At 35.3% G+C, this 12,150-nt stretch overlaps 1 protein-coding gene across 2 annotated transcripts; it reads left to right on the top strand.

Annotated features, from left to right (window-relative positions):
- The first annotated feature begins 1,082 nt into the window (after nt 1-1,082).
- LOC120002307 (NADP-specific glutamate dehydrogenase) lies at nt 1,083-11,659 on the top strand. 2 transcript variants are annotated; one of them, XM_038851015.1, is made up of 16 exons: nt 1,083-1,357; nt 2,010-2,666; nt 3,563-3,692; nt 3,812-4,013; nt 4,493-4,579; nt 4,673-4,732; nt 4,811-4,897; nt 6,590-6,661; nt 6,829-6,884; nt 7,207-7,292; nt 8,499-8,589; nt 8,677-8,834; nt 8,940-9,031; nt 9,741-9,821; nt 10,243-10,316; nt 11,225-11,659. In XM_038851015.1, exons 2-16 carry the CDS (start codon nt 2,105-2,107, stop codon nt 11,298-11,300), a joined length of 1,914 nt encoding a protein of 637 aa, XP_038706943.1. In that variant the 5' UTR covers nt 1,083-1,357; nt 2,010-2,104; the 3' UTR covers nt 11,301-11,659. The 2 variants fall into 2 exon arrangements, with proteins under 2 accessions (XP_038706943.1, XP_038706944.1); XM_038851016.1 differs by having other exon boundaries at nt 1,084-1,357; nt 2,063-2,666.
- The last annotated feature ends 491 nt before the right edge of the window (nt 11,660-12,150 follow it).

Below are 12,150 nucleotides of genomic sequence, written 5' to 3'. Positions count from 1 at the left end.
AGACCACATTTTTTGACGCCGAAAAATAGTCATTCTGTGTTTTTTTAAGTTGGACGACGTTTGGCTCTAACTGCTTTTTTTTTTCTTTTCCATAAAGCACCTATTCCCATCTTAAGCTTTTAACGCAAAAACCTACGACAACTTTACACCTCACAAGAGCCCCAAATAGTCAAGACTTCTACACCACAATTGAAACTGCTTTGAACGCCGTTTTTTATGTGCAAAACGGTGACACAAATGGGCCCTAACTACGAATCAATTAGTCAGACTGAGCTCAAGTTGCTGATATCCTTCCGGATTGATGAGTGTTTTCCTTTTCTTCCTGGATAGAGAACAAATGTAAGGTATGGTAGAGCCCCAAAGGTGTGCTCAGGAAATCTCTCTGACGTTCAATTTAGTACGTGTTAAATTTTTTTTTAAAAGAAAAGGTTGTAAGTACATGTTAAATTTTTTTTAAAAGCTATGGTAAGGTCTTGAAGGTGTGCTTGTGAAATTTCTCCGACATTCAATTAAGTACATGTTAATTTTTTTTTTTAAAAAAATTGTAAATACATGTTAAATTTTTTTTTGTCAGGGTCAACGTTTATTGAAAGAATTTTTGTCAAATTTTTAACATGGGCCTACAAATAATTTATTAATTAATATTTGTTGTTAATATAAATATTATAATATAAAATTCACAATAATATCAATATAATAAAATAATCATTTTAATTTTGATTTAAAAATATTTATAATTTATACTTAAATTAATTTTAATTATATTTATTAAATTAAATTTGATAACAAAATTTAAGATAATACTTTAATTGAATCATTTTTCCGTTTATATCAACTTTTAATTCTTAATTGGTCAAACATTTCAGAGCATATTACACATTTCCAAACTCAACCTTTTTCTTCATAATTTTTTCGTTAATATTAAAAATTAGTCCAATGCTTCTACCAAACGGACTCTAAGTTAATAGTGTTCTCTCTTTTCCACTTTTTAAAAAATCAAAGACAGAATAATCTTTCTAATAAAAGACATCATAATTATTTTCTTCAAAGTTTTCAATTTTCCTTTTCTTTTCTGGGGCAAGGCCAAATTAAAATTGACGAAAACGAAAAAACACAAACAACAAACGCTATCTAGCACACACAGCCAGAATTACAGAGAGATACAGAACGTTGAAAGACCAGTTACTGATCAAGGCAAGCCCGAATCCCTAATTCGCTATCCCTCTTCATGATCACGATCTCATTGTATTCCTCCCTGTTTAGGTCTTCACTTCTCTGCTGGAAAAAAGGATCAATTTGGAGTTGGAGATAAGAAAAGGAAAGAACCACTTTGAGACAACAACTTTGGGTATAAAAGGTACTTGACGACTTCTCTTCTTGCTTTCTGATTCCTATACTCTGTATAATCTTTGTATTCCAGTATTGGCATATGGGTAATTCGCAAAATTAAAAATTTCTCTTTTGTATTGACATGTTTTCTCTTTATCTACTTGACATTTTTATTTGATTTTTGGGTTTTGATAACAATTAAATGTTTGATTAGGGTTTTTTTCTCGAATTTTGGGTTTTTTAAGATTAATAAATAAGAACAATTGAGCGCTTTGGTTTTGTGGTTTATTTGGTCCTTAAAGAATTCAATCTGTAACTAAAACTTCCCTGTTGCTGAAGCAGGGTTTGTGATGTGGGTTTTCGTTATGTGGTTTGCCGGAAGCTTGGTGATGGTACTAGACAAAATTTGGGTGGTGGTGAAAACAAGGTTTTGGGTCTAGTTCTGGTCATAATTAGTGCTTTAGTCCATTCATGTAGCTCTTTTTTTTGTGCCTAATTGCTTTATACTCCAGGCAGATAATTTTAGTAGGCTTTTGTCGACTTTCCCCTGTTTTAGGTCCTTATAAAGAGAATATATAATAATTTTGAATGCAGAGAGAATATGTAAGATTGAAGTGCTATGATTTTTTACTTGTTTTCTATCAGTTCTTCAAAAATTAATTCCGATTAATTTCTTTCAGTTGGAATCATGGAGAAAAAGTGAAAATAAGTTTTGCATTGTTTATGCTAACAGACAGCAAAGGGGTTTATGGTGCAAGAGAAACTGCCATGCTGAATGTTGCTACCAGTTGGTGGGTTGGAGATGAATTCCACAATGGACGATATGAACTTGATTCAGGAGGCACAGAGGCATCACCTGGTGGTCAGGGAGCTTGGAGAAGAGATTGATTTGGAAATCGGACCTGGAGATGATGACCCTTCTTTTGCTAACTCCCCTCTGATTGGTGGCCCTCCCCGAGAACCGTCTGCTCGAGAGAATGATGAAACTAAGCAAATGGTAATGGTTTCTCACCTCCCACCTGATGATCAAGATTTGTCCAAGTCACAAACGGTAAAAAGGAAGAAAAAGGTGGTGAAAAGATGGAGAGAAGAATGGGCTGATACTTACAAATGGGCGTATGTTGATGTAAAAGAAGGCACAGCCAGGATTTTTTGCTCTGTTTGTAAGGATTATGGTAGAAAGCATAGAAGGAATCCATATGGCAATGAAGGCAGTAGAAACATGCAGATGAGTGCCTTGGAAGAACACAACAATAGTTTGCTTCACAAAGAGGCTCTTCGTCTTCAGATGGCTTCCAAAGATAAGATTATTGTTGATAAGCCCATTTTTGTAAAAGGTTGGTCATCATTCTATATTTTTTTTTTACTTCCATTCACAGGTTGTCAATTCTGCAGTTTGATTGAGTAAGATAATTTGATTAAAAGTAAGTTTTTACTTGAATGTTCTTCGGAGATACTCAACTGAAACATTATTTTTGTTAATTTTTTTATTGGAAACATGCACAAAGACTTGAAACGTTTTTATTATTTACCTTTTGGAATGTAGCATGTTAAAGGCTGAATGATCCCGAAGTGGTCATAATGTGAAGAACAATTACTTTCCCACCCTGAAAAGAACCAATGTGTGTCAAGAATCTTGGATCTCTCTCTCCAGTGGCCTGTAAATAAAGTTAATGTTAGTGATTGGGACATCAAGTTGCTGTTCGACATTGTTCTATGTGCAGTGTCATTTCTTTGAATATCTGGTAGAAATCTTGCACATGTAAATTGATAGTATGAAAACATAATGATCTAAATCATTCAAAATAATAACCATCTCTCACTTCTTCTTTTTCTCCTTCCCCGAGCTAGAGAGTCCTTGATGTGAACTGAAATATTTTGCTATCAACCATGTATGTGTGTAGCGGCTGTACTTACTATTTCTGAATTAGTTATGCATCTAGGTGGATACCACTTACTTTTCTTCTCTCTTAAGATCTTCTGTATGTCAACTATCAATGGTGCCGAATTCATAATTTGAAACAGAAACATCTCTCTTTTGCATCTGCATTTTTTTTTCTTTTTAGGTTTAAAATTAATTGGATGACTAGTCACTATCCTTTTCTTCTGAACTACTATCCAGTTGTAAATTTTTAGTTGTCCCACATGGCTATGTGATACGGTAGTAAGTTTACCTTTTGTCCCTTTGATTCTTGAAATATTTAATACTAATGCCACGGGAAATTCCCTTCAGCTCTCATGTCAAAAACTGCTGGATCTATTGTTGAAGCTGCCTTGAAAAGGGATCCTCATGAGGTTGAGTTTATACAGTCAGTGCAAGAAGCTGTTCATGCTTTAGAAAGAGTGATTGCAAAAAACAATCAGTGAGTTGCCCTCTGGAATGAAATATTTGCCTCTTTTTTTCTTTTTCTTTTTTGGTGAAAGAAGAACCTTTCCATGGTCAACTTTATTGTACATCTCATTGTCTTAAAATTTGCTTCAGTTATGTCAACATCATGGAGCGGTTGTTAGAACCTGAGCGTATGATTCTCTTTCGAGTTCCTTGGGTAGATGACAGGGGTGAGACACACGTCCATCGAGGCTTCCGGGTACAATTTAACCAGGCATTGGGCCCATGCAGAGGTGGCTTCCGTTTTCATCCCTCAATGAACTTAAGTATAGCCAAATTTCTTGGTTTTGAGCAGGTATTTTATGTTGCCTTCACTTTTTGGCTGGAAAAGATTTAAAAACACGAAGTTCGCTTTTGTATCTTGGGTGTTTATTGACTGAGTTTCTTTGATCTGTTTACCATTACATGGTCGAAAATTAGCCAATGTTATCCTGTGTTTCCATTGCAAGTTGATATGGGTAACTGTGTTGTAGTGGCTCATCAAGAATTTTATGATTATTATTGCTGGCCAGCTCCTAAAATGGTGTTGAGAAGGAAAAATAATAATTTAATGATTATTGTTTCTGGTCAGTTCTGGTGTTGAGATGGAGAAAAAATAAGAAAAATAAATGGAAAAATAACCGTTTACTTGCATTGGCATAAAATATTTGCTTTAGCAAGGATGGAAATTAAATGTGATCCCGAAGAGCGACTCATATATTGTATAAAAGTCGTTTAGTCTGCATGTAGGTCCGTGTGATACTATGTGATGCCCTTGTTTTCCTATTGGCGCAGACATTAAAGAACGCATTATCACCTTACAAATTAGGAGGGGCAGCAGGTGGTAGTGATTTTGATCCTAAAGGAAAAAGTGATAATGAGGTAAAACATTTCTCATGGTTACAATTTCTTAAACATGAATTATGGAGTAGCAATTCTTTCTTTTACAAATGAATCTCAAATTTATGCTGGCAGATTATGCGCTTTTGCCAAAGTTTCATGAATGAGGTCTGCCGGTACTTGGGGCCTGACAAGGTAAATAGAGAGGTCTATAAGAAAGTTTTATTTCAATGCTGAGGCCAGGTGCCTGATCATATGTTGTATGCCATTTAGGACCTTCCTTCTGAAGATATGGGCGTTGGTACTAGAGAAATGGGTTATCTCTTTGGGCAGTATAGACGTCTAGCTGGCCATTTTCAGGTACGTGAATTAGAAGTTGCTAATAACATTGAAACTCATCCATCTTTTTTCTTTGTTTATTATTTCCATGATATTTTATGAATTTTTTTTCCTGCTGTTTAGTTCCTTAAGAAGAGTTTTAGCTTGTAACTGTCTCTTAACATGTACTTTCTTGCCCCCTTTGTTCTTGTCTACTTGTTTTCCCAAATGTGTTTGTCATCATCTCCTTGTTTGTGTTGCCTTTGTACTTACTTGCCGCAAGTAATTTGTTTGACGTACTTTCTTTGAACTTCGCATGTGTACCCTTCTGTGGGTGGCCCAACTTCTTTGTGCAAGATCTCTCATGCATTTCCTTTTTACCATACACTCAAAGATGGATGAATTTTAGTTTTTGTATATGTGTGTATATGCTATATCAAATGCTTATGGTTGCTATTTTTTTGTTTGTTGTGTGCATGTAAGGTGTTTTGGGTATGGGATGGAGGTTGGAATAGAGGCTATTCAGCTAGACCTGACTGACTTACCTGGCTGAATAAATATATCTTTAGGATTGACTAGTTCCTTCTCTCGTAAACCTATTTCTTTCCTTTACTGATGAGGAGAAAGTGCAGCAGATCATGATGCAGGCTGGCTCTGAGTATTTTGGATTGGTGGCGATTTTTTTTTTGAAGCAGGATAGGCCGCAAGGTTCTAGATCATACATGGGAGTTCTCTGAGCTGGGGCTTTTCTTTCTCTTTTGTTTGTCGGGCTGACTGCTTAATATGACAGTAGTCAATAAGGCAAAACTGATATGCATAGGGGCAAGTAGAATGGGCTTGTTGCTGATTTGGTGGATTGTTGTAGTCTTTTTTATTAGATTTAGTAAAGAATGAAAAGTGATAAGAGGTTAGAATTTAGAGTTATGAATCTCTCCTCTCTCGCAGTCTTTCCTTTATTCTTATCTTCTGTCAAACCCTTCCAATCTCAATCTTCGTACTCTTGACTTTTTTCAACTCTTTCTTTCCCAAAAAATCCCTCCCCCTGCCCACCTTTACTAATTGGTTATCAGTAGATTTGTGGAGTTTTGCCGGTAATTGGTTATCTGTCGGATCTTGCTAATCTGAAAGGAACTTCTTTAGCTTTCTTTCATGGGTGTTTTACTTGGAATCCAGATTTACATGATTTTCTTTACTCTGGGTATTTCTTGTGAACATCCCAAATACATGTGCGGCCCAAGTCTTCTTCTTCTTTTTTTTTTTTTGCTGTCTTTAGCTAAAAAAAGATAAACAACTTCCGTGCACAATACTCCCACATTGGGCGGGATCAGGGACATGCAAGATGTATGAATACCTTACTCCCAAGTAATAAGTGGACGGGCTGTTTTCAGGAATTGACCATGTGACTTCTAGATTGTACCTCTACAACTCTACCACTGGGTCACATATATGTTCGCCTGTGGATAATTGACTTCTTAAGAATTAGCAAGCCTTAATGGGGTATCCAGATCAAGTAACTCCAAATATGATTCTTCACCATATACATGTACTGCCTAAGGTTTTTTTTTTTTTTTTTGTCTTTAGGTATAAAAAATATTTCTAATACACATATCCCTGGCATTTATTATATCTTATACATTATATTATTTTCAAGTTACTACTCATGTGAGTATTTGTAACTGGAGAGAATTAAGAGTTTTGTCTTTATGTTTTCATATGTATATCTCACTTATGCAGGTAAGTTTTACCGGACCAAGGATATTCTGGTCTGGCTCTAGCCTTCGAACTGAAGCTACTGGATATGGGCTTGTAAGTATTGTCTTTATCTCCACATTGACATGCTTGTGAGCTTAAGCATCATGTCTGCTTTGTGTGTACCAAATCTCTATTTGTTTTTGATTGCTGTATCTTTTCCTTTCTGAGTTCCACCAATTTATTGCTTATTTCATAATCTTACAATTCCCCCCAATTTGCAGGTTTTCTTTGCCCAGCTTATGCTTGCAGAAATGAATAAAGAACTCAAAGGACTAAGGTTCTGTGCTTATTCTTGAAAGTATTAAAAGAAGATTACTAGATTCTATAAAATTAAACTACGTAGATTATTTTCTTACATTAATTAAATTAGAGCATGTCTGTACTCACTGATTTGAGGCCCCTTTTTAGGATATAAATTTTCTGGATTTAGTTTCATGTGATTAGAGAAAACTGAGTCTTTAAATGGTAACATTTTTATCATGATGTGTTAGGTTGAATTTTATTGGTTGCTTTATATTCCAAAATGGAGGTTCGGCATAAATACGAAATTTTGTTACTTGCTTAGGTGCTGATAATTTTCTGTATGAATTTTTATCCAGATGTGTTGTAAGTGGTTCTGGAAAGATTGCTATGCATGTTCTAGAGAAGCTTATTGCCTATGGCGCTCTTCCAATTACAGTATCTGGTAATGATCAGTCCATTTCTTGAGCACTCTCTCCCTTATACATTATTTAGTGAGGTTATGGTTCTCCTTTTGTGGTTTCGACTTTATATGTTTTGGACTCTAAACCTCTTAATATAGGAACAAACGTTATATTCCATGAGGACACATCTATTTACTTGGTTTATTAAGTTAATGTCTTTACTACACATATGCTTACTTGGTTTATTAAGTTAAGGTCGTTAATCATTACTTAGCATCATATCTTCTTTCTAAGGTATTCTGGTCATGATCGTTGGTTCTTCCACATAATCTGGTTGCCTTCCTCTTGTTCATGTGATCATTCTTGTTTGTAATTCATCAAGATTGCAGATTGGCACGCTTGGAATATTTTGCTTTTATCCTCTCTGTTTGGTGGAGAAAGAGGTGTTGCATCGTTCATTTGAATTTCATTGTGTATTTTGTGACACACGCTTACTAATCCTCCAAGTGTGGCTGCTTTAGATAATTGATATAAGGGGACTTATTATTTTTGGAGGTTCTTATATTTTGCTTTCTAGTCAATTACAATATTGTTCTGTTGCCCTGAAAATATGAGCAGTGTTCAATGCAACTGGTAGGGATGTGGGTGACATAAGTAACAGCCAAGCAAAAGATCAAAACTATCAAAACTTGGCACATTTATTGTTTGTTAATGATCTTATCAAATTTAGTATTGGTTGACACTGGAATGATGCATGTGTTCTTTGGACTAGTCAGGATAGCTTTTGTATATGCAAGATTGAATATGGTTCGCAAGATTGAAACTTGTATGCACATTTGTTTTCTGATAACAACCTTTGCACATTTAATATTGGTTGACACTGGAATCGTCTTTGCTTGAATCCGGATTTCTTCTGCGTATACAAGGTTGAATATGGTTTGCATGTATGGTCCTGTTTAAGTTGATATGATGTCCATTTAGTGTAACTGCATTTTTAAAATGGTTAAAGAGAAGATAAAAACAGCCTTCAAATGGTTTTGGACGCTGAAGTTATTTCAACTTTGATTTGCAGATTTGTGTGGTGTCTTTGCAAATCTCTCTCATTCTGTAACTTTTGTTATAGATTAACAATTTTCACATATAGGACTTAGGATTCATATAATATTATTTAAATTATGTCAGTGAAATGGTACCATTTTATGAACAACTAAATGTCACGTGCCTTTTACCTGTAAACTGCGTCACAGATTCAAAGGGATATTTAGTGGATGATGACGGGTTTGACTACATGAAAATATCATTTCTGAGAGATATTAAATCCCAGCAGAGAAGTCTGAGGTGTGTTTTTCACTTTTATCTTAGATCTACTCACATGGTTCCTTAAATTATTTAGAATGTCCTTGTTGATGCTTCTAATATTTGCAGAGACTATTCGAAGACTTATGCTCGGTCTAAATACTATGATGAAGCAAAACCTTGGAATGAAAGGTGTGACGTTGCATTTCCTTGTGCTTACCACAATGAAATCGATCAATCTGATGCCATTAATTTGGTTAATTCAGGTTGTCGTATATTGGTAGAAGGTAGTAGTTCTAGTCTTCTTGACATAATGCATAGGTTTTTGATGTCATCCCGCTACCTTAAAGAGAATTTGTCTCTTGATTGTGAATATGAATTATTTTTCTTAGGTTCAAATATGCCCTGCACCCCTGAAGCTGTTGATGTTCTAAGAAAAGCTAATGTTCTTGTAGCTCCTGCAATGGCTGCTGGTGCTGGAGGGGTATGATTTTTTTTGTTAGACCAATGCATGGCGTTTATGCCCCTGAGCATGTGCTAGAAGAATGACAGTAAACTGAAATTTATTCAAAGTTGTTTTTAACAAGCTTATCCATGCCTTCTTATTGGCACATAATCTAATTATTGTAGAATTGTGAAAACATTCTAAAAGACTATAGAAGTCCTGCTAATACTAAAACTGCTAACAATTCTATAAAAATACACTTCTAATCAGAGGAGGAAATAGTTAAAGCTAACTGTCCTAGTAACCCTAGGAATCCTTGGAACTTGTCCTACATCAAAATACAAGATAATCTTGGCTGCTGGTGCTTGTGGGGTGTGATTTTCACTTTTTTAGTTCTAAATTCACGCAAAGGGCTCTTTAGCATATGTGAAGACTGAAGATAATGAAATATTGAATTATTCTCGGTCAGTTTTAGAGATGAGCTTTCTTATCTATCTTTCTTGTTCGTATTTATACAAGCCCATCATAGAGCTTAGATTTATTGTTGAATTGTCAGTGTTCAGTGTATTCTGAAAAATTATTTGTTCACACTTCAGAATTATAGATTTTTTTCCATGTTGCCATTGTGGTTTTATTCTTCATTCTATTATTTCTGCTTCGAAATCTCAGAATGTGAATAATCTTTGGGATATGTACATTATTTAATTCAATCGTGTATGTACTGGGTTTCTAAGAAAATAAGTTGCAGGTTGTTGCTGGAGAACTTGAACGAAATCACGAGTGTAATGAAATGCAGTGGTCACCTGAAGATTTTGAATCTAAGCTACAGGTCAGGCTTCATACATTTTTCTTTCCCTTTTTTTCCTCATTCTTGACTTAATTCCTATACTGTAAATAGCTTCAGGACTGTGCTATCATTAGCAGGCAGCAACATTCTATTAGCCTAGCCCCTGGAGCCTTCTGACATAATTATCTACTCTGCATAGGAGTTGGTAAACATTGAGAATGGTCATTATCCAAGTTAAATCAAATCAGCTTTGAAAAGCCTGTAGTTTTTCAAGAGCATAAAGTTCCTCCAAATATGTCTACTAATGATGGCTATTTATATTTGATTGGGCTTGTTCTTGGTTCTTAATTTGATGTGGAGCTTCACATTTTGAAAATGAATTTGACGATGAATTGTTATGTTGGCCATTTTTTTGCGACCAAATTTGACTGGGGTGCTCTTCACTCTGTATTTTAACTGGTAGGAAGCAATGAAACAGATATACCAGAGGGCCCTCAAGGCAGCAGCAGATTTTGGTTATCAGAAAGAGAGTCCTGAGTAAGTGCCTTCCATTCTATGTTTGCGACTGTCCGTGCTTTACTGGTATTTCTCATTGAAAAATAGATAAAATGAGGGTTATTATATATATTTTGAGTTGGGGAAAGGAAGGGGCAGGGGCGGGGGGAAGGTTGTTGAGGAAATAATAATCATCATTATTAAAGCTTTTGTAGCAAACTGTTGGGGTTGGTTACATGAATCCATTAGAAAGATCAATAGCAGATTCTCTTTCGCCATTCTTTCCTATGTCGTGGTATACTCCACGAATTCTCCTATAAAGCCCCTATTGTTTTCTATTACTATCTCCATGTTCTATATGCTAATACCATCTTAAACGGTTTTGGGTCATCTTATTTTTGTTCTACACTAGCTACTCCTACCTTGGATCTAGTAGTCTAATTTGTTATTCCATCCACAGGCTTCTTTCTGTCTCCTTTTGCAGTTTGCACTTCTGTCCTAAACCCATACTATGCAAATCAAGCATTATCTTTACGGCTGCTTTTCATCCCTTAGCATCATGCTTTTTGGACAGCTTTACTCAATGTTACTCTCACTGTCTAAGTTGCTCGTCTTTTGTATTTATAAACTTTGAAGGAAACATTTCAAAATATGTTCAAATAAAAGGGGAATGTTGGGAAATTACTTGCGCAGCATTTTCTGAATTATCCCTTATTTATGTTTGAGGCAGCCACTAATTCCAATCACAATTACTCTGGAGTGTTTAACTTTGGAAAATGGAGGACACTTTAGAACATTCCAAAGTAGAGGGCGGAAAACAAAGAGGGATCAAGAAAGTTACATAGCATGTTTAGCATTTATTTGTTCATCTAATTACCTCCTTGTCCCACAAACCTCCGCCATTTTACTCTTCTTTCCTCATCATCATCTTTTTCTTCTTATTGTGTTAGGGCTTTGGTGCATGGAGCAGTGATCTCTGGCTTTCTCTCTGTAGCGCAAGCTATGACGGATCAAGGCTGTGTATAGGACACAATGACTGTACAATTATTTTTATATTACCTCAAGGCTGGGTCATGTTTTATCTGCTTCTGAGTGACTGTAACATTGTGCATGCCTCGTCAAAGTACCGAAGATTAGTCTGTAATGGCATGTGGTTACCTGATCCATACTGTGTGAGGAAGTAAGATTGAACAAGGATTTTTCTGTAGCATGTGTAATTATATATAGCAGTGATATGAAGAAATGATTGATTGGAGATGGATTGGAACTGAGTATATGTACTTTTAATGGTGGAATAGGGAAGGGACTAGATTATGAACTGGTGTTAATGTCTTTTTCTTGGCCATTGAAGATACAATCTTGTCAATAAAAAGAGATTGAAATAATTGTTAAATGTTTATTTTATTTCTCTATTGGATTTGAGCAAGACATATTCTATGGATCTAATGGGGCATTTGGTTCATAATTGTGCAAGATAAGCATGAGGAGGACGAGATGAGTGCGAGGTGAGGGTTAGATGAGTATGAGATGAGCATGGTCATGTTTGGTACAAAATAAAGAGTAAGCATGAGTGTGAGAATATTAATAGTAAAATTTTCATATTACCTTGGTTTTTTTTCTTTTATAAAATGAAACAATATTTTATAATAAGTGTACAAGAGTTTTTACACATCAAAACTCATTCTCCCTTGTGGAGAATAGTAATTCTCACCATTTTGATGAGCTTAACTATTCTCCACGAGAGGAGAGTAGATGATGAAATGAGTTTGAGATTTCACATTTCAAAACTCAATCAAATAAGAGAATATCTCATCTCACCCTCATTCCCTTCAAAATACCAACCAAATGACCCATAAAAGTAATTTATCATGTTTAG

The sequence above is a fragment of the Tripterygium wilfordii genome, chromosome 7 (assembly GCF_013401445.1).
Source record: "Tripterygium wilfordii isolate XIE 37 chromosome 7, ASM1340144v1, whole genome shotgun sequence".
NCBI lineage: Eukaryota > Viridiplantae > Streptophyta > Magnoliopsida > Celastrales > Celastraceae > Tripterygium > Tripterygium wilfordii.
The sequence above is the reverse complement of the archived record's forward strand: the minus strand, read 5'-3'. Positions and strand labels throughout refer to the sequence as shown.